At 40.9% G+C, this 26,195-nt stretch overlaps 2 protein-coding genes and 1 long non-coding RNA gene across 3 annotated transcripts; 1 reads left to right on the top strand and 2 right to left on the bottom strand.

Moving 5' to 3' along the window:
* Positions 1–1,086: 1,086 nt before the first annotated feature.
* On the bottom strand, positions 1,087–3,284 carry LOC116373380 (ferritin, middle subunit-like). Its single transcript, XM_031821922.1, has 4 exons — positions 2,778–3,284; positions 2,252–2,398; positions 1,909–2,034; positions 1,087–1,446 (listed from the first exon to the last, which is right to left on the bottom strand). The coding sequence occupies exons 1-4, from the start codon at positions 2,877–2,879 to the stop codon at positions 1,291–1,293; spliced, it is 531 nt and encodes a 176-aa protein (XP_031677782.1). The 5' UTR covers positions 2,880–3,284; the 3' UTR covers positions 1,087–1,290.
* A 7,362-nt stretch (positions 3,285–10,646) lies between these two features.
* On the bottom strand, positions 10,647–12,720 carry LOC109884794 (ferritin, middle subunit-like). Its single transcript, XM_031821929.1, has 4 exons — positions 12,345–12,720; positions 11,853–11,999; positions 11,485–11,610; positions 10,647–11,011 (listed from the first exon to the last, which is right to left on the bottom strand). Exons 1-4 carry the CDS (start codon positions 12,444–12,446, stop codon positions 10,856–10,858), a joined length of 531 nt encoding a protein of 176 aa, XP_031677789.1. The 5' UTR covers positions 12,447–12,720; the 3' UTR covers positions 10,647–10,855.
* A 46-nt stretch (positions 12,721–12,766) lies between these two features.
* LOC116373392 (uncharacterized) lies at positions 12,767–21,932 on the top strand. The gene is made up of 3 exons (XR_004209556.1): positions 12,767–12,895; positions 18,057–18,174; positions 21,714–21,932. It is a non-coding gene; the product is annotated as an uncharacterized LOC116373392 (long non-coding RNA).
* The last annotated feature ends 4,263 nt before the right edge of the window (positions 21,933–26,195 follow it).

Here is a 26,195-nt window from a genome sequence, read left to right as displayed (position 1 = left end):
GCCATGACTTGGCTGCTATTCCACATCAAGTAACTCATGCAAGCAGTAAAGTAAGATTTAAAACCATAAAAACACAATTACATATTCGCTATAGATACACACACGGATGTTGTGTTGTAGATGTGGTGGTAGAGTAGTGGCCTGAGTGGGAACCCTTAATGTTTTGTGGAATCTGTTTAATGTAAGGTTAGTTTTAATTTTGCCAGACCCCATGAAGAGTAACTGCTGCCTTGACAGCAGCTAATAGGGATCCATAAATACAAAATGTTGGGAAATGAAGGAATATGCCATTTAATCAGATGCCATCTAGTGGCCTTTTTGGGTACATCAGATTACAAATCTCTGGCCCTCTGTGGCTTTGTGTAAAATATGTTTTCAAATAGAATGACAAAGCTGCAAAACTACCCTAAATATAAACCAAGATCGTCAATACCATACAAATGTACTCAATTTTACCATGTCAATAATTGGTTGTATAAAGAATAGGTGAAAATTCCAATGCTGAGTAGACCATCTTCCCCTTTAACCAAGTGGTCTAGCCACCAGAAACTCCTTTACTATATCTTGAAAACAATATTTCTCATTTCAAGTATTAAAGTTCAATTTGCCTGTTAATTACCAAAATGACAGCGTTCAGTAACTTAGGGGACCTATTGGGCATTACCAACTGAAATAATGAGTGGAGATTTGCCAGTCAGAGCCAAACTTCCCATCACTAGAGAAATGTGCCATAACAGCTGGCTAACGGTTTTGATTGACCTCTAGGCTGTCTAATAAACTTGTGATGCACAGAGTAAAGGTCTACATCAATTGTAGGTAACAATTTCACTCCTACGGCGCTAGAGTTGACAGCTGGGTCCTTAATTGACATGGCACTATGACAAGATACAGTAAAGGACACCCTGTGGTCAGAGGTCACATCCTTTATAAAACTCATGTTTAACTTCTCTTATGACCCTCAGCCACTAGTAGGTCTACAATTAAATATTTCTCACTGGTATGAAGACGCTCAGTAAAAGAGCAAAGCACCTGAATAGACTGATACAACATCCATTACTACAGGTCAACACTTCAAAAACAGTAACAAACTTACGTGATATTTTTTATTGTTTTACAAGCCTTGCCTCCAAAATACAGTAGTGTTGTCAACAGAAACAATGTCACAGCAGTGTTGCAATTCACCAGTTTAACACTCTCCCATCCTTATAAAAGCAAAGCCAGGAGGATCTATCAGAGAAGCCAGGAGTCCTGGTCTGAGGCATGAGGCCGTAGCCTGGGGATGGAAGTGGTTTAGCTCTGGCCCCCCAGGGTGTGCTTGTCAAACAGGTACTCTGCCATCTTGTTTTTGACAGCATCCATCTTGGTGAGGTTGGTGATGTGGTCTCCCAGCTTCTTAATGGCCTCCACCTGCTCATTCAGGTAATGGGTCTCCAGAAAGTCACACAGCTAAAGAGGGAAAACAGGTCAGACAAAATAATGATTACCGACTATTGTAACAGTAATTACAGTAACACACCAGAGCCTGGTGGTAATGGCATAAGTGTAGATAATGAGGTGTCTATTTTTTAACGAGACAAGTCCATTGACAAACTTCTTTACAATGGCATCCTAATGTGGAACAATAGGTTAACTGCCTTGTTCAGGGGCAGAACACATTTTTACCTTGTCAGCTCTGGGATTCAATCCAGCACCCTTTAAGGCCCAAATCTCTAACCCCTAGACAACCTGCCGCCCCTTATGCATTAGCTGCATTGTGAGCATCTGTGGACTATTGTGTGCGTGTGACGAAGCAGGTAAAGAATCCTGTGTCATTAGTTATCAGAGCCACAACAACCTGATCATCTCCTGGGACAGTACCTGTATTCTATGTGATACATACATGTGATGTGTGGTTCCACCATAACTTACATGGGGGTCAACCTTGTCAGAGGCAATCTTGTGCAGGTCCAGCAGGGCCTGGTTCACATTCTTCTCCAGCTGCAGAGCACACTGCATGGCCTCCAGCCCATTGCCCCACTCATCACGTTCTGGCTTCTACACAGGACAGAGTGAACACAGAAGTGTTAAGGACTACTAGCAGATGTTAAGATAAAGTGAACAGAGTTACACCCCTCACAGTTTCAGTTCAGTGGTTAGAGGCAGTATGTTTAGGACTACAGGTTCTCTAGATCAACTAAACTGTAGACACTTTCCTCCATGGAGGAAAAACATCAGTCTACAATCTAAATGCGTTTGATGCTCAGGCGCGCACCTTGATGTCCTGGAGTAAAATGCGTCCACCTCGCTTGTTCTGGAAGGAGAGTAGCTTATCGGCGTGCTCCCGCTCCTCGTCGCTGTTCTCCTTGAAGAAATGCGCGAAGCCTCGCAGAGCCACATCGTCACGGGAGAAATAGAAAGCCTGGGTGGATAAACAAAACATTGTAGTTAGAAAAAGGAAAATAACATGACAGCATTCTGTTCTTGTTGTGGCAACTAAGCTTGATGATATAGGGATAAATCAGTCTGTTGTCTACTTGGTAACCTGACTTTTAACCTGTCAATGAGTTGTTACGCGCTCTGACAGGAGGTAGGATAGATTCCCAACTTCATTTGTATGCCATTTCTAACTGGAAGGTCTTAGCCTTGCCAAGTAAAACTCAAATGTACTTCACGGAGTTGAGATTCTTGGATATTAATTGTCTAGACCTACAGAAAAATCATGTGGAAAAAAAAGCCATTTAGGACCAGGCATAATAACAGGTAGCTCAACAAAACGGTCATCTTGGTAGACTCCTTACCATTGAAGTGTAGGTGTAGGAGGCAAACATCTCCAAGTTGATCATCCGGTTGATGGCAGCTTCGCAATCGTGGTGATAGTTCTGGCGGATCTGAGACTCCATCTTGGCAGATTTTTTATTTTATATCGAAGTAAAAAGTACAAAAATAGAGTTTAAACTATATTGCTATTATAGTTCAAGTAAGTGCTATGTCATTAATCCTTAATGTTCGGGACGAAGGCAGAGGAGTTCCGTTCAATCACTGTTGAAGCAAGAACTTCTTCATGCGTCTTCTCAGACTTGTGAACTAGAAGGAGCCTTGTTCGCTCTATTTATTGTTCCAAAAGGAATGCGTCAGTGAAATCCACCCTCACAAAGCGTAGCCAATCACCTTTAGAATTTCAACAGGAACTAGGCGGGTCATTTAAAGACGAGCCCACTCATACACATGACCTAAAGCAAAGATGATTTATTATATTGACAAGAGAGCCGAGTGACCACTCTATCAATGGAAATACATGTGCTCAACGAATGAAGACAGGCAAGATCAGGTGGGACCATTCCAGCCAATGAGAGGGCAGGGACGTGTGTGAACACCACGCACAAATATACTTCATTTTTCTCAAAGTTTCCGGAATACCACATGCATCCACATATATCAGTACATTTGTAAAAGCTTAAACATTACGAAACGTCTATTCAATCATAATCCTCAAGTAATTTGAAAGAAAGATTTTGGGCAGAGTAAATGCTCTAGCCTTGACCCCTTCATCTCGGACTGTTATTATTTTTTTAAACCCTGTTTATTACAAAGTAACATTCTATTGGAAACAACTAAAGCAGTAGTATCAGCCAAAAGCAATGCTACAGTGCAGGTCTAACTACAGAAGTTATTGTTGAAAAATGTGTGTGTGTTATATCCTTAGAAGAAAATAGGAAGATTTCCAATAGTAGGCTAATTTAGAAATAGTCTGCATCTACGTTTGATTTAGGATATAAAAGGAATTGAACTTTGAGACGCAGTTCTGTAAACTTCTGTTTCATTCTCTAAGAGCACCTGTTTCAATAGCATACCTAGCTTAATTGTTTACCTTTTCCAGAATAGAGCCAAAAGAAAAACTATGGTTTATCACACTTTTTAATATCAGCTCAATTTTCAGTATGAGGTATGGGAATATAGTAGTGGACAGAGAAAGAAAGGCTGGCTTTTGTAGAAATGGTATTTGATGATACACCTTTCGGTTTAAATTACATAATGAGGTTGACAAATGGTATGTCAGTTGATTACATTAGCCTAGAAATAACTACACAAAATCAGTAGCTACATACATCTAACCATTCATAGGTTATTAAGCTACAACTGTGAAGTGGAAAACTTTTTACAGCTAATGAAAATCAAAGACGACAGTAATAAAGTAACCTTCCTAACAACTTCAGTTCACATGACCTGATCTTCCACAACTGTTGACAGGGTGCTTTCAGGGTGCTGGGTTATTGCTCAATACAGCCATGTAGTTGAAACGTCATTGGTATTCATAAGAACTAGAGCTGTGTTTCGAATACTCATACTAACCGCACTAACCATACTATTTGTGATGGAAGTGGAGTATGTAGTATGGTTATTGGTCATAGTATGGATATAGTTAGTATGCCGAAAGTTCCCGGATGTCATACTAAATTAGCCAAAATACAAAGTATATAAGCAGTGGACATTATTTCTGTGCTTTCAGGGCCCATAATTAAATTCTTCAGAAAACGGGCATGGCCACACAACGTTTTCAGATTTTAAGAAAATGGCGGAAAATATGCAGCCGACGTCAGACCAAGAGCGGATACAATTTCATTGCTTAACTAATAATGACAAATGTTAAGAAATGTTCAGCGATGTAATGAATTTTCAAATAAGTTACGTTACAATTCTTTAGCTATGCTATCCTTATGAACCGCATAGCATATCATTGCAGTGTATGTACCGTTATGTTAGCTAGCTACCTAACATACATTTAGTTGGCTATTAAGACATCAGGCTTAGCTAAGTGGTATAGTCATTGTGCGTTCTCAACGGACATTGTTAATTCACTCTGGCTATCTACTCCGATTTCAGAGCAATTCAATTAGAAGAGTAATTCTATTTCCCTTTCCTTAAATAAACCTTGGAAATGATCAGTTGTCACCCTGACCATATCCTCTGGTTCTCTAACTATACTACCATTTTCTTCCCTAACGCCATGCATTACCTTCCTACTCTGTCTGGCCCTAACCGACTTAAAGAACATAGCAGAACAAGTCTCATTGTGTTTTAGAAAGCCACTATGCGCACGCTCCAGGAAAGCTCGAGCCTTTCTGCTCCGATTTCAGAGCAATTCAATTAGAAGAGTAATTCAATTGTTGCCAGCACCACAGTTACAGTCACCAATGCTCTGGATAACATGGAAACAGCCTAACCAGCTCTGCTAGGGCGAGTAAAATGGTCAGAGTGAGGTGTTCTCTCATTTGTGTCTGGAAGTAGCTAGCAAGCTAGCCAAAGATAGCCAGTTAGCTTGGGTGCTTGACTGCCGTTGTGAGGTTACTACTATTGGGCGAAGACCGGTTGATACCAGATTTGAAGAAAAGGAAAAAGGGAAGAAGGAGAGAACAGCAGGAACATATACTGTATGTACTATATACTATATGCACCTTATATGTACTGTGTAACTTACTAAGGCATTTTTAAACAAATAGCTGTGAATGGTTGTTTCTGGTGAATTGAAGGGAAAATACAACAACTTTCCTGAAAATGTTGTCAATTTAGTCAATCAGAACTCAAATACCAATATTTTTCGGGCCATGTGTGGTCCAGAGTCAGCAGCATTACCACTAGACCAGGATATGTCACAAAATGTCTAATGTCTAATACTCAATTAACTGCTGACTTGATTACAAAATCTAATTGCAGTATCAATTCATTAAAAAGTATACACACACACACACACACACACACACACACACACACACACACACACACACACACACACACACACACACACACACACACACACACACACACGGTTGTAAAGGAAATCATGTCCAGTCCTAATAAGCTGAAGATTCTATAATGAATAAAATTAAACAAGTAGTGTGTTAGTCGAGCTGAAAACAGAGAGGCTGATTACTTTGTTGTAGTGAAAGTGAACTGGGATAGAAATACATGATCAATCCAATTAAAGTGAGTGTCATGATGCCAACTTTGGACCAACTACATTAAGTGTGAAGGCTTGGATAGGCCTATGGCTCAGAATATGGAATAGAATGTGAATGGGGGGCTACTCTCTCAAGTATTAATTCAAATAGGCAAATATGCAACTATAGGTTGTGGGTGGAAGCTGAAAAAATTATTGAGGGGGAGCAGATTTTTTTGTATACGACAGTTAAACATTCTTATAATAACTATAACATTTGGCACCTTCAATTCTTGCACATTTTCTCATAAAAGTATAGTTTAACACTACTTCTATCTAGGATGTAAACACAGCCTCAGGTGAGGTCTGAAAACTCAAACTGTTTGCTGTATGTGTTTGATGAACTCCCAAAGACGGAAATAAGATAAACATCTGTTTCTGAGTGCACTTGAAAAGTGCAGCATGCAATACAAATTGTCCCATGAAGAGGTAACTCCGTTCACCATTTCGCCTTTTTTTTTTTTAAAGCTAGCCAACGTTAGTTTGACTAGCCTGGCCTGCTACTGTAACTGTCAATTTGCCTGCTCATGAGGCTAGTGTTTCATTAGCTATCTGTCAGTGACATTTATTTTTATCATGTTTTGGTCTGATTACATGTCTCTTTTCAAGTAAGAAGCTGCAGGCTTAAAGAAACATTCAATCATATACTTTGATTAGAAAGCCAAAGAAAAGCGTATAGAAAGATGTGTGTGTCATGTATGCTAGAATGGAGGTTTAAAAACTAGGCAGAATATGCAAATTAGCCAACACAGCATATCCTACACATATACTGTAGCATATCTTGCATTACAATGTCCTCTATAAAACAACTGGTGAAAATGTATACAATTTGGTCTGCAATAAGAGAACCAGAGTTTGATTTCTAAACCAGAGGACAACAGAATTCTATTCACTGCATGTTACAATAGTGAAACAATCTCTTTGTCACCTCGTCACACTGATTCTATATTGAATTTAGTCCTCGAGATGGTCTAGGGAGCATGTGTATCTGTGGTTGGTGCTCTTCAACTTTAAAATGCACTATACCCCTCAAACTCAACTCTGGACCTAGAAGCCAGTTCTCCGGACCTCTTAGGGTAAGAGTTGAATACTCCTGCACTAGAGTGTGTAAGGCAAAACCTGAAAAGAAAAGGCAACAGGCAAATAACAAACACTGGAGAAAACCTCAAAAATAAACGTGTATTTATTATCTATTTGTGTTTTCTGTGATTTCAAATGGATATGGACATGTATAAGATAGCTGGTTTCCAGAATTGGGAACGAAGAGAGTAGTGCCAATACCAGGTTAGTTATAGAATCTAATGCAGTGTTTTGATTAGGCAAAGCTGTAATGTCCAGAAATGCTGGATAACAACAATCTTTGGTTATATCATATCTAGTGTAGCTAAAATCTATGGATGTTTTTTGCCATGGGGCAGATAGAAAAATGTTGCTGTTTAAGAGCTCAGTGATTCTTAAAAGATGGGACAATCTACCTTTTTTCTACAAATATTTGTCTTATTATTAACAAAATGTGAAGTTTATATTTTGACAGACAAAAGTATCAGCTGTAAAGGAACAACCTCCTATTTGTGGATTTATGTCAACTCCGTCAGACACCATAAAAGGCATTTCATTTGTACAATTATTGTCCAACAAGTGTTTAAAGGCCTTGATTATTTAACGCTAACATTTAGATTATTCATTCATGTGTAATACAATTTTTTATAGCTATATTAAATGCTCCAGGGCTAATTTAGTTAGTCATCTGGCATGGTTTTCTAGATTTTGAACATAAAAGAACAATTATAAAGCTAACCTTATCCCTTAGCTCTAGCACAGCAAATACATTCATTGTTGAAGCATATGCTGCAGAACAGTGATTACAATTTTTGTTCAGAATATTGACAACAAAATAAATCCATTTTAAGGGGGTTGCTACCTCTGTAGAGATGGGAGAACCTTCCAGAAGGACAACCATCTCTGCACCAATCAGGCCTTTTTGGTAGAGTAGCCAGACGGAAGCCGCTTCTCAGTAAAAGGCACTTGTCAGCCCATTTGGAGTTTGCCAAAAGGCACCTAAAGGACTATTAGTATAAGGGCACAGGGCGAGACCCAGATGCAGACACGGGAGGCAGATGGTTTGAGTCTTTGATATTTATTAGTATCCAAGGGGCAGGCAAGAGAATGGTCATGGACAGGCAACAAGATCATAACAAGGTCAGAGTCCAGGAGGTACAGAGTGGCAGGCAGGTTCAGAGGGAGGGCAGGCAAGTGTCAAAACCGGGAGGACTGGCAAAAGAGAGATTAGAAAAATCAGGGGCACGGAAAATACACGCTGGTAGACTTGACATTACGAATTGGCACAGAGAGACAGGAAACACAGGGATAAATACACCGGGGAAAATAATTGACACCTGGAGGGGGTGGAGACAATCACAAGTGAAACAGATCATGGTGTGACACTTAGACCATGAGAAACAAGATTCTCTGGTCTGATGAAACCAAGACTGAACTCTTTGGCCTGAATGCCACGTGTCACCTCTGGAGGAAACCTGGCACAATCCCTACGGTGAATCATGGTGATGGCAGCATCATACCGTTGGAATGTTTTTCAGTGGCAGGGACTGGGAGACTAGCAAGGATCGAGGGAAAGATGAACAAAGAAAACTACAAAGAGATCCTTGATGAAAAGCTGCTCCAGAGCATTCAGGACCTCAGACTGGGGGCGAAGGTGCAACTTCTAACAGGACAACGACCATAAGCACACAGCCAAGACAACACAGGAGTGGCTTTGGGACATGTCTCTGAATGTCCTTGAGTGGCCCAGCCAGAGCCCGGACATGAACCCGATCTTATAGCTGTGTAGCGACGCTCCACCTCCAACCTGACAGAGCTTGAGAGGATCTGCAGAGATGAATAGGAGAAACTCCACAAATACAAGTGTGCCAAGCTTGTAGCATCATACCCAAGAACACTTGAGGCTGTAATCACTGCCGAAGGTTCTTCAAAAAAGTACTGAGCAAAGAGTCTGAATACTTATGTAAATGTGATATTTCCGTATTTATTTATTTTTTATATAGATTTGCAACAATGTCTGAAAACCTGTTTTTGCTGTGTCATTATGGGATATTGTGTGTATGCTGATGAGGGGGAAAAACAATTAATCCGTTTTAGAATAAGGCTTTAACGTCACAAAATGTGGAAAAAGTCAATGGGTCTGAATACTTTCTGAATGCACTGTATATGATCATTAAGGCCAGATCGTTCAAGATGTTCAGACGTTCATAGGTGACAAGCAGGGTCAAATAATAATCACAGTGGTTATAGAGGACACATGTCAGCACCTCAGGTGTAAATGTCAGTTGACTTTTCATAGCCCAGCATTCAGAGGTTGAGAGGTCCCGGGATAAGGTAGCATGTCTAGTGAACAGGTCAGGGTTCCATAGCTGCAGGCAGAACAGCAGAAACTGGAGCAGCAGCACAACCAGGTGGACTGGGGAGTGTTCAGGCCAGGTAGTTCTGAGGCATGGTCATAGGGCTCAGGTCCTCACATGCCCTGCCCAGACTATAGAAGCATATACAATACCAATCAAAAGTTTGGATACACCTACTCATTCAACTTATATTTGTACTATTTTCCACAATGTATAGTAATAGTGAAGACATCAAAACTATGAAAAAACACACGGAATCATGAAGTAACCAAAAGTGTTAATCACATCAAAATATATTTGAAATGTCAGATTCTTCAAAGTAGCCACGCTTTGCCTTGATGACAACTTTGCACAGTCTTGGCACTCTCAACCAGCTTCATCTGGAATGCTTTTCCGAACAGTCTTGGCGTTCCCACATATGCTGAGCACTTGTTGGCTGCCTTTCCTTCGTTCTGCAGCCCAAATCATCCCAATTTGGTAATTGGTATTTTATTAGGATCCCCATTAGCTGTTGCGATAGCAGATACTCATCAATACTTGGTTGTAAATGTTGGTTGCAGTTGTGAAAAGAATATAGCAGCAATTATTGAAAATGCAATTGCTGATTAGGCCATTTTCCCCTTTAACAATGTGGTCTATCCACTAGGAACTCATGTACCATATGGACACATTAACAATGTCGATCAATATTTTTTCCAGTTCAAGTTTAAGTTGAGCTTGCCTGTCAATTACCAAATGACAGTCTTCAGTAAATTACCAGTAGCTCTGCAACCATATGACAGCCCCAATAAGCCCCTTATGGTGAACGAGAGGCTTGAAGACTCATTGTATGGAGCATAGTTCATCATTTGCTGTAGGGGAACAATTGGGCATTATCAACTGAAATAAACTAAATCAGTACAGATTTATTAGGTGTCAGTTAAAGCCGAACTTCCCATCACAGCTGGCTAACAGGTTTGATTGACCTCTAGGCTGTCTAATAAACTTGTGATGCGCAGAGTCAAAGTCCACAACTGTAGTTAACCATTTTCAATCCTATGGAGCTTGAGTTGACAGTTGGTCCCTTAATTGACATGGCACTATTAAAAGATACAGTATGACACCCTCTGTGGTCAGAGGTAACATCCTTTCTAAAACTCATGTTAAACTTCTCCTATTGTTATGACCCTCAGCCACTAGTAGGTCTACAATTGTCACTGGTATGAAGAAGCTCAGTAAAGGAGAAAAGCACCCGAATAGACTGATACATCTATTACTATAGGTCAACACTTACCTTAAGTGATATTTTTTTAATTGTTTTACAAGAAGCCTTGCCTCAAATACAAGTAGTGTTGTCAACAGAAACATCTCAATACACCAGTTTAACACTCTCCCCTCCCTATAAATGCAAAGCCAGGAGGATCTATCAGAGTAGCCAGGAGTCCTGGTCTGAGGCTGGAGGCCGTAGCCTGGGGATGGAAGTGGTTTAGCTCTGGCCTCCCAGGGTGTGCTTGTCAAACAGGTACTCTGCCATCTTGTTTTTGACAGCATCCATCTTGGTGAGGTTGGTGATGTGGTCTCCCAGCTTCTTAATGGCCTCCACCTGCTCATTCAGGTAATGGGTCTCCAGGAAGTCACACAGCTAAAGAGGGAAAACACAGGTCAGACAAGAGAATGAATACAGACCATTGTAGATACAGTAACACACAAGAGCCTGGTGGTAATGGACTAAGGGAAGATAATGAGGTGTCTGCAGTTTATTATTTAACTAGGCAAGTCCGTTAAGAACAAATACTTATTGACATTGGCATCCTAATGTGGAACAGTGGGTCAACTGCCTTGTTCAGGGGCGGAAGATATTTTTACCTTCTCAGCTCCGGGATTCAAACCAGCAACCTTAGTTACTGGCCCAAAGCTCTAACCACTAGACAACCTGTTGCACCTTTTGTAAACTTATGCATTAACGGCATAGTGTGCATCTGTGGACTATTGTGTGCATGTTAAGCAGGTCACAATCATGTCATTAATTAGCAGAGATACAACCTGATCATCTCCTGGGACAGTACCTGTATTCTATGTGATACATACATGTGGTGTGGTTCCACCATAACTTACATGGGGGTCAACCTTTCCAGAGGCAATCTTGTGCAGGTCCAGCAGGGCCTGGTTCACATTCTTCTCCAGCTGCAGAGCACACTGCATGGCCTCCAGCCCATTGCCCCACTCATCACGTTCTGGCTTCTACACAGGACAGAGTGAACACAGAAATGTTAATGACTACAAGCCTAGTAGTCTTAACCTAGTTAAGGTTAGGATAAAGTTTACAGTTACACCCCTTACACTTTCAGTTCAGTGGTTAGAGGTAGTATGTTCATGGAGTAAGTTGATCTTGATAACCTGTAGTCCTGGAGGAGAGTGTGTACAAGTGGTAAAGACATTTCAGTTTACAATCTAAATGTGTTTTTCGACGCTCAGGCGCTCACCTTGATGTCCTGGAGTAAAATGCGTCCACCTCTCTTGTTCTGGAAGGAGAGTAGCTTTTCGGCGTGCTCCCGCTCCTCGTCGCTGTTCTCCTTGAAGAAATGCGCGAAGCCACGCAGAGCCACATCGTCACGGGAGAAATAGAAAGCCTGGGGGGATAAACAAAAGAGTGTGGTTAGAATAAAAAATAAAAATGTCAAACGTGACTGGGCGTTATGTTCTTGTTGTTGCAACTAAACTTGATGACAAAGGCATGAATCAATCTAGTCTAGTCTACTTGGTAACCTGCCGATTAACCTATCAAGGAGTTGTTAAGCGCTCTGTCCAAGAGATTCCCGGCTTCATTTAAAAAAAAATAATAATAATATGCACTTCACGGAATTAATTGGCTATTAATTATCTAGGCCAAGAGAATAAAAAGAAAGGTGAAAGAGGCATTTAGGCCCAGGAACAATACAGGTAAAACAAAACGGTCACCTTGGTAAACTCCTTACCATTGAAGTGTAGGTGTAGGAGGCAAACATCTCCAAGTTGATCATCCGGTTGATAGCAGCTTCGCAATCGTGGTGATAGTTCTGGCGGATCTGAGACTCCATTTTCGCAGATTTCCTTTAATATCTAAATGAACGGTACAAAAATAGTTTCTTCGACTATTTTGCTATTACAGTTCAAGTAAGTGCTATGTCAACAACACAGAATGTTCTATGATGCGGGACGAAGGCAGATGAGTTCCGTTCAATCACTGTTGAAGCAAGAACTTCTTTATGCGTCTTCTCAGACTTGTGAACTGGAAGGAGCCTTGTTCGCTCTATTTATTGTTCCAAACGGAATGCGTCAGTGAAATCCACCCTCACAGAGCGTAGTCAATCACATTTAGAATTTCAACAGGAACTAGGCGGGTCATTTAAAGACGAGCCCACTCATACACATGACCAGAAGCAAATATTATTTTTTATATTGACAAGAGAGCCGAGTGACCACTCTATCAATGGAAATACATGTGCTCAACGATCAGGTGGGACCATTCTAGCCAACGAGAGGGCAGGTACGCGTGTGAACAACACGCACAACTAAACATATTTTTCTCAAAGTTTCCGGAATGCCACATGCATCCACATCTAAAGCAGTAGTATCAGCCAAAAGCAATGCTACAGTGCAGGTCTAACAACAGCGGTTATTGTTGAAAAATGTGTGTGTTTGTTATATCCTTAGAAGAAAATTGGAAGAATTGGAACATTCATTCTAATATTAGCCTAATTGAGAAATAGTCTGTGTCTATATTTGATTTAGGTTATATAAGGAATTGAACTTTGAGACACAGGTCTGTAAACTTCTGTTTCATTCTCTAAGAGCACATGTTTCAATAACACATGAAGCTTAATTATTGACCTTTTCCAGAATGCAGTCAAAAGAAAAACCTTGCTGTATTCGAACCAGCTGTGTTCGAATACTCATACTAACCGCACTAACCATACTACATGTGATGTAAGTGGAGTATATAGTATGTTTACTGGTCATAGTATGGATATAGTTAGTATGCCAGATTAGCCAAAATATGAACTTTTCAAGCAGTGGACATTATTTCCGTGATTTCAGGGCCCATAATGCAAATCTTCAGAAAACAGGCGTGGCCTCATAACATTTTAAGAAAATGGCAGAAAATATGGTGCTGAAGTGAGACGAGAGCGGATACAATTTCAGTGCTATAACTAATTATGACAACATTTTAGCGATGTAATGAATTTTCAAATAAGTTACGTTACAATATCTTTGCTACGCTATCCTCACGAAACGCATAGCATATCATTGCAGCAGTATGTACCGTTATGTTAGCTAGCTACCAAACACAAATTTAGTTGGCTATTAATACATCAGGCTTAGCTAGTCATTGTGTGTTCTCAATGAACATTGTTAATTCACTCTGGCTATCGACTCCGATTTCAGAGCACTCTCATCTGAGTGTTCCAAAGAACAGATTAATTGATTCATTTTACAACCGTAACACCTGTTGAATATAACCGGTATCAGTAAACATCTGCAAAAAAAGCATAATTAAATTGTTGCCAGCAACACAGTTACAGTCACCAATGCTCTGGATAACATGAAAACAGCATAACCAGCTATGCTAGGGCGAGTAAAATGGTCAGAGTGAGGGGTTCTCTCATTTGTGTCTGGAAGTAGCTAGCAAGCTAGCCAAAGATAGCCAGTTAGCTTGGGTGCTTAATTGCCGTTGTGAGGTCAAAACGCTCGGATCAACCCTACTCCTCGGCCAGAGCGTCCAGTGTGGGCTCTGAACGCTCCGAATGCGAAACGCTTTGAATTTACAAACGGACAATCTGACAAAGCTCTGAATTTACGAATGCCCAGAGCGTACTCTGGCACTCCAGATTGAATTTACCAACACATCCGAAATCGTATGATGTCTAGATAGTAATTTGTTATTCTCACAAGCTAGCAAGAGGTTGCAAAGCAAAAGCTTCCGGTAGACAGGCGAAGCGCTAGTAAGCTCAACTAAAGTAGGGTGACCAGACGTCCCTGTTTTTGGTGGCCTGTCCCCGTTTTTGGTGGCCTGTCCCCGGTTGGAGCTGTCCCCGGAAATTTCCCAGTTTTTAGGGAGATGTCCCTGACCTCGTAGGGTAAATTAAATACTCCTACACTAGATTGTGTAAGGCAAAACCTGCAAAGAAAAGGAAACAGACAAGTGCACAAAGAAAAGGCAACAGGCAAATGCACAAACACCAGAGAAAACTCAGAAAAACATTTTTATTTACTATCTATCTGCATTTTCTCTGGTATATCTAGAACCACTTGCAACTGGAAATTGACATGTTTAGGATAACTGGTTTCCAGAATTGGGAACAAAAAGAGTAGTGCCAATACCAGGTTAGTTGTAGAGTCTATTGCAGTGTTTTGATTAGGCTTACCTGTAATGTCCAGAAATGCTGGATAACAACAATCTTTGTTTTTTTGCCATGGGGCAGAGATAATTTTTGCTGTTTTAAAGCTCAGGGATTCTTAAAAGATGGGACAATCAACTTTTTTCTACAAATATTTGTCTTAATTTTAACTAAATGTGAAGATTATGTTTTGACACAACAAAGTATCAGCTATAAACACCATGTAAAGGAACAACCTCCTATTTTTTCATTAAATGCAACTAAGTGGATATGGTCAATTTCATCAGACATCAGACAAAAGGCATTTAATTTGTACAATTATTGTCCAACAAGTGTTTAAAGGCCTTGATTATTTAATGCTAACATTAGATTATTCATAAATGTGTAATACACATCTCCCCAAAAAATAGTTTTGTTTTATTGCCATATTAAATGCTCCAGGGCTAATTTAGCTAACAATCTGGCATGGTTTTCTAGATTTTGAACATGAAATAACAATTATAAAGCTAACATTATCCCTTAGGTCTAGCACAGCAAATGCATTAATTGTTGAAGCATATGTTGCAGAACAGTGATTACAATATTTGTTCAGAATATTGACAACAACAAAAAAAATCTATTTTAAGGCGGTTAATTCCTCTGTATAGATGGACCTTCCAGAAGGACAACCATCTCTGCAGCACTCCATCAATCAAGCCTTTATGGTAGAGTGGCCAGACGGAAGCAACTTCTTAGTAAAAGGCACTTGACAGCCTTTGAGTTTTATTTTTATTTTTAGTTTAAACCTTGGAGTTTGCCAAAAGGCACCTAAAGGACTCTCAGTTTAAGGGCACAGGGCGAGACCTAGATGCAGACACGGGAGGCAGATTTTTCGAGTCTCTGATATTTATTAGTATCCAAGGGGCAGGCAAGATATTGGTCATGGACAGGCAAAAAGATCATAACAAGGTCAGAGTCCAGGAGGTACAGAGTGGCAGGCAGGCTCGAGGTCAGGGCAGGCAGTATGGTCAGGGCAGGCGGGTGCACAGTCTGGGCAGGCAAGGGTCAAAACCGTGAGGACAAGCAAAACAGAGCTAAGAAAAAGCAGGGACACGGGTTAATGATAAGGGAATTATATGCTTAAAGGTAATGATTAAAATAGTCCACCCTGAAACCATATAATTGTATGAAATTTATTAGAATCATAAAACTATAATCTGATGATGGGTGTAATTTTAGTCTGAATTAGAACAAGGACCTTTTGCTCTTTTTTAGTATGTAAGCAGGGTGCAAGTGGGAAGCACATGATAAGAGAAGCTATCAACAGACAAGTTGTACTACTGTGTTCCTTACAGGACATTCTGTCTCCACCCGTGGAGGGGAGAAACTGTTAGGCTTGCAGAAAATTATGAAACATGTTGCAGATTAAATAAACAATGTGTCTGTATAGTGGAAAAACACTGACTGTCTGAGCAAGGCGTAGTTTAAGATTTGAACTTGTTTGTGTGTGTGTTATAAAGACTGTTTGCATTTTGATTTCAGAACATTCTCTGGATAAACTGTACAGACCTTTTGCATTAGCTGAGTCTTTGCCTAATTATTATTAAACCCAGGGTCTTACAAATCTCGGGGATTGGGCAAAGCTTATTGATTGTTAGTTATTATCATTTTGGATTGAAAATTCTCCTGACAGTTAAACACACTGGTTGACTTGACGAGGCGAACTGACACAGAGAGACGGGAAACACAGGGATAAATACACCGGGGAAAATAATTGACACCTGGAGGGGGTGGAGACAATCACAAGGACAGGTGAATCAGATCAGGGCGTGACACTTATACCATGACAAATAAGATTCTCTGGTGTGATGAAACCAAGATTGAACTCTTTGGCCTGAATGCCAAGTGTCATGTCTGGAGGAAAGCTGGCACAATCCCTACGGTGAATCATGATGATGGTGGCAACATTATGCTGTGAGGATGTTTTTCAGCGGCAGGGACTGGGACACTAGTCAGAATCGAGGGAAAGCTTAACAGAGCAAAGTACAGAGAGATCCTTGATGAAAACCTGCTCCAGAGCACTCAGGTCCTCAGACTAGGGCGAAGGTTCACCTTCCAACAGGACAATGACCCTAAGCACACAGCCAAGACAACGCATTAGTGGCTTCGGGACAAGTATCTGAATGTCCTTGAGTGGCCAAGCCAGAGCCCAGACCCGAACCCGATCTAACATCTCTGGAGACCTGAAAATAGCTGTGCAGTGACGTTCCCCATCCAACCTGACAGAGCTTGAGAGGATCTGCAGAGAAGATTTCGAGAAACACCCCAAATACAGCTGTGCAAAAGCTTGTAGCGTCACTCCCAAGAAGACTTGAGGCTGTAATCACTGCCAAAGGAACAACCTGTCATGTGTCACAAACGTTGTGAATATCTGGGTATTCCCTCTTCACACAGCAGAAATACTGAATTTAATCAGCACATACAATTTGTTCTACAGTCCTTCTTTGGCGGGCAGAATTGGCATCTCCTCCTCTTGCCTGGCCCAACTGCAGCCTCAGGTGGATCAGTACAAGATTCAGCCCCCTGAACAGCTGTCACAAGCTCTGCAGAGACTGCTGTGCGGGGGAGCCACTCCCTTCTTTGATTGTGTGGGTTACAGGTGCCTTTCCCAGGTGCTCAAGGAACACCCTCCTCTTGTTCTGCTTATCAGGCATCCAGGTAGGGTTGATCTTGTTCCATATTACGAAGGCAATGTATGAGGACACATCAATGATGTTATGGAAAATGACCAGGGGGCAGCAGGCAGTCATCCTCTTGCAGCTGTAAGTTCCAATCACCTTGCCCAGGTTGTCCACGCCTCCTTTGTTGTGATTGAGGTCCAGGATGATGGCTGGCTTCCTGTTCTCACAATCACTGATCTCAGCCATTTTTTGCAGTGTGCTCAGGAGGACCACAATCTTATAGTGGTAGTGGAGGTTTAGGCAACCTTTGAAGAGAAGGCCTATCTCCCCCTTTATTGCAAGGAGAGCAGGTGTAGCTCAGGCTTGTTCTTTCTAATTGTGCCAACAACAGTGATCTTCCTCTTCATGAGCTGCTGCCTGAGTTCATAAGAGGTGAGGAAATTGTCACACGTGACATTGTGCCACCTTTGTTCATCTGTCACATCAAGCACAACCCCCATCCCCTGGTTCTTCTCTGGGCCCCCACCGGTCGGCTTCCCTGTGTAGACTTGCATCTTCCAAGCGTAGCTGGATTGTGCTTCACAGGCCACCCATATCTTGATTTCAACCTGAAGATCACTGACTTCATGATTCAACCTTTTTTTTGTAGATTTCTCAATTATGTTGAAAGCACCATCAATCCAGAGAATGCCAGAATTTGCTGACAAATTTTTCCCACGAAGGACCGCTGCTCCACCTTCCCGTTCATGTGAGCACATCACAAACAGGTGAGTCCAGAAAGGCATAAATTATGTATGTAATATGTTTGTAATATGTACTATGTAATATGCCAGGAAGATATACATACTGTAGCTAAGAAGTTAATACCAAGTGTATGTTGTGTAGTAAGCTGTTAGTAGCCCATGTCCGTTCTGCTAATAGTTGGGTCCTTTTCCCCCTCATAACTTAGCCTACTGTTCTGACTTGGTGGTGAACATGTAGCCTACAGCCTGTTTTAGAGACATGTCATCATCAAATATTGTCAGAGCTTTCATTGTCTGCTTATATGTCCCCTATATGTCCCCTTTATTTATCCTATGGTTCTGACTTGGTGCACAGGGAGAATACTGTAAGAATGGCCCATGATCTAAATTCTGTCGCTGTACATTTCAAAAGTGCTGAACAAATAGTTATATTGACTACGTTCGTCATACCTCTCACATTAATGTCTTAATCGAAATTACGGATTGCCTCTTGTCTGCTCATCGTACCCTTATGCCATAATTTGTACTTTTCAATTGTCAGTAGAAACAACTGATTTGGCAAATCAGCCATATCAAATATGTGTTTTTTTCAAGGCAGTAATTGAGGCTGAATGAACTGTATTGCTGCCAGGTGTAGCAGTAGTAAGGTGTTGGGACTGCCATTGGAACAGCTTTATGTAGGCCCTAACAGTTTGGGCACCGTTAAAGTGCAATACATGTATTGTTTAGTGTTGTGTTGTGTGGTGTAGTTGCTTTGCTGGCATGCATATACATTTTTTCCCCACCAAGATTTACATGCTGAAATCGCCACTGATCGTATCATATTTCTCCAATGCCAAATCAGTGTGTCTTGTTTGCAATGAAACTGTCCCTGTTAGGAATCTGAGCATGGCACTTTCAAATGTTAGGCCTACCTTTCCACCCCAGACAGTAGGTCTACCTTTCCACCCCAGACAGTAGGTCTACCGACACAGAAAAATGTAAGATTCAACAGATGGCTACTCTTCTTTAACAACAGAAGGTCACAAGGGTTTCCCAAAAAGCTGTTTGGGTTTAAACATATTTTGTACAGAAAGTAAATAGCTTAATCAATCTAAAGGCACAGAATTAGATTCCTTCCCAAGCAAATGACATTTTTTGCCTTCTCCACTATAGAAGATTGTAGCTCAGACTCTGAATGTCAAAGAAAATAAACAATGATATTCCCCTATGCAGTCATGTCTTTCCAGGGTATTTTCTGCATGTTTTTAGCATAAATCACAACGGACCGAAGTGCTGTTATACATCACTGTATGTAACTGGATCTGTTTTATTTGATTCTAAATCTTAAGATAACAATGGGTAGGCCTGTGCTTTTTGACATTTTCTTCAATAAAAGGTTAGCCTATGGCATACCCTCTCATACCCCCTCAATTCCAGTACTGGTTTTAACTTAACAGCCCTTCACTGACATGGAGGGAGGATATTTAAAGAGTGCATGGTGGGTGGAGGAATTGAACGACAAATCTATGGATATAGCAGCCTATAGCCTAATTCTGTCTCTCAAACAGGTAGAGCTACCTCTTATTTCTTAATCAGAAAGGAAGAAATAGGCTCCAACACAAAGCCCTCTTGTTGTTAGTAAAGTCTAATTAAATGAAGACGGTTTAAATGAATTATTCATATTCCAATTTGCCAATGTTCTGCACTATCACCTGTCCATTTCCAATTGATTGTGCCGTGACTGCTGCTTCAAGTTTCAGCCCCACAATGTAAGTAACTAAAATCTGGCTTATTGTGATGTCAATAACTTGGATAAATACATCATGGGCAAGAAACATATTGTTTTTCTTCAAATCAATTATAGTAGTAGCAAGCTATCAAAGTTAAACTCCGGTCCTCAAATGCTCTCCTTCTCAAACTGAACAGAACATAGGCTATAGCCTAGTCTACGTGCAAGATGTTGCATTTTTTGGGACAAGGCCTTAATCCCCCCAAAAATTCTGAGGAATTCTTTGACTCTCCTCCTGAACTGCCACTGTAAGACTATACAGCACAGCATTGGTTAGGCAGCAAAAAACCCGGGTTTTGATCAGCAAGGGCAGAGCAGGCCTCAGGGTTGGAATATCCATTGCAGTGTGTAATGCAGTCTAGTTTTATTTATGCTATCCCAGCAGCTATCTTAGAAATATAACTTTTCTCTGTGCTTCTCTGAGGATGCACTTTGTAGCCTATAGCCTATAGTCTATGAATCATTTGATTGAGACCACGCTAAATAACCTTTAGGCACACGTCATATTTCACGCCCAGCAGAGAATCAGGTGTAATCGGGCATCGATATATAGCCTAATAAGCAACGGATTCTAAAACACTGAGAAATATTCAAATTTCATCAATTACAAATTACATGACCCTCCCCTATTTTCGTTCAGGTACCCACCCTGTACATTTTTTTCCATCTCTTAGCATTACAATTTTATTGTGCAAACTAAGAATGTTCTTAAGTTAAAGTTATAAACAAAAGTGATAGTAATACTATAAATGATTAACCGTTACAGAATTCTTCTGAAGGGTGACACAGCGTTTTTAGGCTGTACTCTTTCCCCCTCCCCCTCTATTCCTATTTCTCTCCCTCCTTCCCACTCTTTCTCCTGTCATAACCTCCCTTTGGTTGTACTACAGTATGGACTGACTCAGGCTCTGCCCTGGCTGTATTTCTGCCTTGTCATTGTGACTCAGCATTCTGGAGTCTCAAGCAGAGACAGAAGAGGAAGCAAGATGTTCCACTCCCTCAATGGTTCTGTTTTAAATGGAAGTCAGGGACTAAGCAGACCGCTATGGCATTGGTGTCTATGGAGTAACCCCCCCTTAAGCAGACAGTGGTAAATGGCCTGAGTGAACTTCCTTCATTTATCCACCATCTTTAGCCTGAAAGCCATTCTTTTCCGCTATCACCGTGACAATGGTGGAAGGAGACTAGGTCTCATGACTATTGAAACAGACTTGAGCGGTGATGAGGGCAAAAGCGTGTTGAGACCAGGAAAAAAGGGAAGAAGGAGAGAACAGCAGTAACATACTCTGTAACTTACTAAGGCATTTTAAACAAATAGCTGTAATATGGTTGTTTCTGATGAATGTTGGAGGGGAAATACACCAACAACTTTCCTGATCATTTGGCCAATATGCCCCAATCACAACTCAAGTAACAATAGTTTTCAATATTACTTTAAACTGTTGGTTTAACTAACAGTTTAGAAAATCACCACCAAACCCCTTGGGTTTTCACACTCAATAGTTTCCCGTGTGTATCAACAATGATCCACCTCATATAGGGACATCCAGCCAATTTAACACAACTGCGGGAAGCATTGGATTCAACATGGTCCAGCATCCCTGTAGAATGTTTCGACACCTTGTAGAGTCCTTTTCCCAACGAATTGAGGATGTTCTGAGGGAAAAAGGGGTGTTTGCAACTCAATATCAGGAAGTTGTTCTAAATGTTTTATACACTCAGTGTACATATACAGTGCCGTACAACAGTATTTTTCACCATTCTGATTTTCCCTATTTTTTTGCACTTCCAGATCCTGAGGCATCAAAGCATCCCCAATCCATCACACTAGCACCACCATGCTTGACCGTTGGTATGATGGTCTTACTGTGGAATGCAGTGTTTGGTTTTCGCCAGACATAATGGGACCCATCCGTTGTATAGGAATTCATGTCCAGTCCTAATAGGCTGAAGATTATATCATAAATAAAAGTATTGTGTTGGTCTACCTGGAAACAGAGAGGCAAATTTCTTTGGACTTTTCAGACTAATTTTATTACTACAAAATGAATGAAAATATAAGTATCCTGACACCATCTAAAATATAATTTTCCCTTCTAGAAATGAGCCCAATACCATATCAGTCCATATTATCAGGCAGGTGTGTTATTTAGCAATAAGCATGATAACCTGTTGCATGGGGTTACCCATCTACATTTACCCCAGTGTGCTAATCATTAGCTAGATCATGAACTCAAAACATTATCTTGTTGTTAGCAACATGGGCTATTGCTGACTTGACTGTCCCTAACTTTCCTCTGGTACTCAGCCAAGGATGTATAAACACTGAATAATGTAAGCCTATCTGTTACAACATAATTATGTTGTCTCTTTATGTAGTGTTGTGTTTCTTGTGATGTGTGTTTTGTCAAATATTTGTAATTCATTTAGCCCCCGTCCCTGCCAGAGACCTTTTGCCTTTTGGTAGACCGTCATTGTAAATAAGAATTTGTTCTTAACTAGCTTGACTAGTTAAATGAAGGTTAAACAAAAAATACAAATAAATCAAATAAAATACATGTAGCCCTCTGAAGGCGATTACCATTTTTCAATTGGTTGTTCAGAACAGTGCCGTGTCCATTGAATTCAATGCTGCCCACTGTTCCATCTTACAGAACGAAACCATTAAGTTTATGCTAATACTTTGCAATATCAGGGTGCGATTGACCAATAGAAGCTCTCTATAGTTTCCAACCCCTACTCGAATGGCTGTTGAAACCTAACCTACTCTCAGCTTGCTAACAAACACTTGGCAAGCCATTCTGGGCGATACTAGCATGGCTAAGCGATGCATTGCTGTATACATATACCCCCTGTAACACATAAACCAAGCTGTTTCTAAAAACCCACGTTTTAAAATGGTGCAGTTTACTTATTTTTAAGAGCAAAAATAAATGTAAGATTATTGGGAAGCTGGGATCTTCCTCTTAACAGTGGCCATCAAAGCTGCTTTCAAAGTGTGTTTCTCCCCTTATTGCATTAAGAAATGTTGTGAAATGACTGCGCACAAGGTGGTATTTGTAGGATTCGGGATGTCAGTTTGAATCCCTCCATTTAGTGCATTCGGAAAAAATTCAGGCCCCTTGAGTTTTTCCACAATTTGTTGCAACCTTATTCTAAAATAGATACAACACATTTTTAGTCTCATAAATCTACACCCAATACGACCTAATGACAAAGTGAAAACAGGTTTTCAGACATTTTTGCAAAAACCAGAAATACCTTATTTACGTCTAAAGAGCCTTTGCTATGAGACTCGAAATTGAGTTCAGGTGCATCCTGTTTCCATTGATCATCCTTGAGATATTTCTACAACTTGATTGGAGTCCACCTGTGGTACATTCAATAGATTGGACGTGATTTGGAAAGGCACACACACCTGTCTATATAAGGTCCCACAGTTGCCAGTGCATGTCAGAGCAAAAAAACAAGCCATGAGGTCCAGGGAATTGTTCGTCGAGCTCCGAGACAGGATTTTGTTGAGGTACAGATCTAGGGAAGTGTACCAAAAAATGTCTGCAGCATTGAAGGTCCCCAAGAACACAGTGGCCTCCATCATTCAAAAATGGAACCCTAACCCTAACTGAGCAATTGGAGAAGATGGGCCTTGGTTCAGGAGGTGACCAAGAACCCGACGATCACTCTGACAGAGCTCTAGAGTTCCTCTGTGTAGACGGGGGAATCTTCCAGAAGTACAACCATCTCTCCAGCACGCCACCAATCAGGCATTTATGATAGAGTGGCCAGATTGAAGACACTCCTCAGTAAAAGGCACATGACAGCACACTTAGATTTTACCAAAAGGCATGTAAAGACTCTCAGACCATGAGAAATAAGATTCTCTAGTCTGATGAAACCAAGACTGAACTCTTTGCTCTTTTTGTATTTATTTTGTATTTATTATTTATTGAATATTCGAAACATACAATATACTTGCAGTGAAGCCGCTCAATAACTATATCATACCAGTCATCCAACAGATTCCCATTCAGAGCAACACACAGAAGCATCCAGGATCAATGACCTGCTCAAAGGCATGTTGACCGATTTACCAACAGGCCAAAAAACGTTAACCCGAACCCTCCAAAATCCCCCCAAAGTTCCCCAATAGCTGTCCCTCAAACATCCCCCCCCCCCCCCCAGGAATAAAAAATAAAAAATACTATTAATTCCAATCCAATGCACCAACAACCGAGAGAATGAACTAAAGAGAAAAAAGGAAAAGACAGAAGAAAACAGCAAACAACAATGCAAAAAAATATAATAAATAAATGTAAAAGAAAGGACATCAAGGACAACTAAAATCATAACAGCAATGCCAACTGTATATGTTTGTGTGCATGTCTGGCACTATTACATGTATGTGTCTGTTCTTGTTTGTGTTGATTTGAATGAGAGTGTGTGTTTTTGCATGTGAACAAACACCTGCACGGCATCAGCCTCAGGCAAACTGGCATTAGTTGTAAAACACTGCCACTTAGTGTCATTCAAATGTACTGAATTCCTGAATGACAAGTGTCACGTCTGGAGCAAACCTGGCAACATCCCTACGGTGAATCATGGTGATGGCAGCATCATGCTGTGGGGATGTTTTTCAGTGGCAAGGACTTGGAGACTAGTAAGGATCGAGGGAAAGATGAATGGAGAAAAGTACAGAGAGATCCTTGATGAAAACCCGCTCCAGAGCATTCAGGACCTCAGACTGGGGCAAAGATTCACCTTCCAAAAGGACAATGACCCTAAGCACACAGCCAAGACAACGCAGGAGTAGCTTCGGGACAAGTCTCTGAACGTCCTTGAGTGACCCAGCCAGAGCCTGTACATGAACCTGATCGAATATCTCTGGAGTGACCTGGAAATAGCTGTGTAGCTCCCCATCCAACCTGACAAAGCTTGAGAGGATCTGCAGAGAAGAAAGGGACAAATACAGCTGTGTAAAACTTGTACCCAAGGCCCCTCGAGGCTGTAATCCCTGCCAAAGGCTCTTCAACAAAGTTCTGAGTAAAGGGTCTGAATAGTTATGTAAATGTGACATTTCCAGATTTTTTTTCATAATAGAGATTTTAAAAATGTCTGAAAGCCTGTTTTTGCTGTGTCATTATGGGGTATTGTGTGTAGACTGATGAGGGGGGAAAATATATAAATCAGTTTTAGAACAAGGCTTTAACATCACAAAATGTGGAAAAAGTCAATGGGTCTGAATACTTTCTGAATGCACTGTATATGACCATTAAGGCCAGATCGTTCTTCGAGATGTTCCGACGTTCATAGGTGACCAGCAGGGTCAAATAATAATCACAGTGGTTATAGAGGATGCAACAGGTCAGCACTTCAGGAGTAAATGTCAGTTGGCTTTTCATAGCTGAGCATTCAAAGGTTGAGAGGTCGATGGAGACAGAGGAGAAATGAAACAGCAGGTCCCGGGATAAGGTAGCATGTCTGATGAACAGGTCAGGGTTCCATAGCTGCAGGCAGAACAACAGAAACTGGAGCAGCAGCAGGTGGACCAGGTGGACTGGGGAGTCTTCAGGCCAGGTAGTTCTGATGCATGGTCGTGGGGCTTAGGCACAATGGGGGGGGGGGTGAAGGTGGTTGGTCTTCCAGGTGAAGCTGGTTGAGAGAATGCCAAGAGTGTGCAAAGTTGTCATCAAGGCAATGCATGGTACTTTGAAGAATCTCAAATCTCAAATATATTTTGATTTGTTTAACACTTTTTTGGTTACTACATGTGATGTTGAAAATTATTTGAAGACAAGTCTGTTAGTTCATAGATATTTTGCAAAATAAAGCCATGTTTCAATGCATGTCAGCGGAACCGGAAGCGAGACAACTAGCTTCACTGACTCTTTCTATGTGTTAATAGTAGAGGTGTCATAAAACCTAGCCGTCAAACAGGGTGATGGTTCCAATCATTTTCCCACCAATCTTTCCCATAGAGGATTTTAGAGACACTTCAAATAAGGGCTGTGTTTCGTGTAGGCTTATCTTGGCGTGAGGTTTTGATAAACATGTAAATCTCTCTCGGACAAGGTGACTTTTATCAATAGACTCACTGAATAAATGTGTTTGGCACAGGATAAAGATGAAACGATCTCATGCTGCTACCCAAAGCCAAGGGATACTGAAGTTCCTGAACAGGTTTGTTAGCCAGTTTGTTAGTCCAGTAATGTTTGTTGGCATATTATTTTATTTCCAATTCTGGTGGTTATTTAGAAATGTTTGTGGTGCAAATTTC

The sequence above is a fragment of the Oncorhynchus kisutch genome, unplaced genomic scaffold (genome assembly GCF_002021735.2).
Source record: "Oncorhynchus kisutch isolate 150728-3 unplaced genomic scaffold, Okis_V2 scaffold4033, whole genome shotgun sequence".
Classification (NCBI taxonomy): domain Eukaryota; kingdom Metazoa; phylum Chordata; class Actinopteri; order Salmoniformes; family Salmonidae; genus Oncorhynchus; species Oncorhynchus kisutch.
The sequence above is the reverse complement of the archived record's forward strand: the minus strand, read 5'-3'. Positions and strand labels throughout refer to the sequence as shown.

Excerpts from the sequence above, each read along its gene's own strand:
- LOC116373380 (XM_031821922.1), bottom strand. The coding sequence starts at position 2,879 with ATGGAGTCTCAGATCCGCCAGAACTATCACCACGATTGCGAAGCTGCC. Across the intron at positions 2,035-2,251 it reads TTTTACTCCAGGACATCAAG|AAGCCAGAACGTGATGAGTG; the intron begins GTGCGCGCCTGA and ends TGTCCTGTGTAG. Across the intron at positions 1,447-1,908 it reads CTGACAAGGTTGACCCCCAT|CTGTGTGACTTTCTGGAGAC; the intron begins GTAAGTTATGGT and ends TTCCCTCTTTAG.
- LOC109884794 (XM_031821929.1), bottom strand. The coding sequence starts at position 12,446 with ATGGAGTCTCAGATCCGCCAGAACTATCACCACGATTGCGAAGCTGCT. Across the intron at positions 12,000-12,344 it reads CCTACACCTACACTTCAATG|GCTTTCTATTTCTCCCGTGA; the intron begins GTAAGGAGTTTA and ends TTATCCCCCCAG. Across the intron at positions 11,611-11,852 it reads TTTTACTCCAGGACATCAAG|AAGCCAGAACGTGATGAGTG; the intron begins GTGAGCGCCTGA and ends TGTCCTGTGTAG.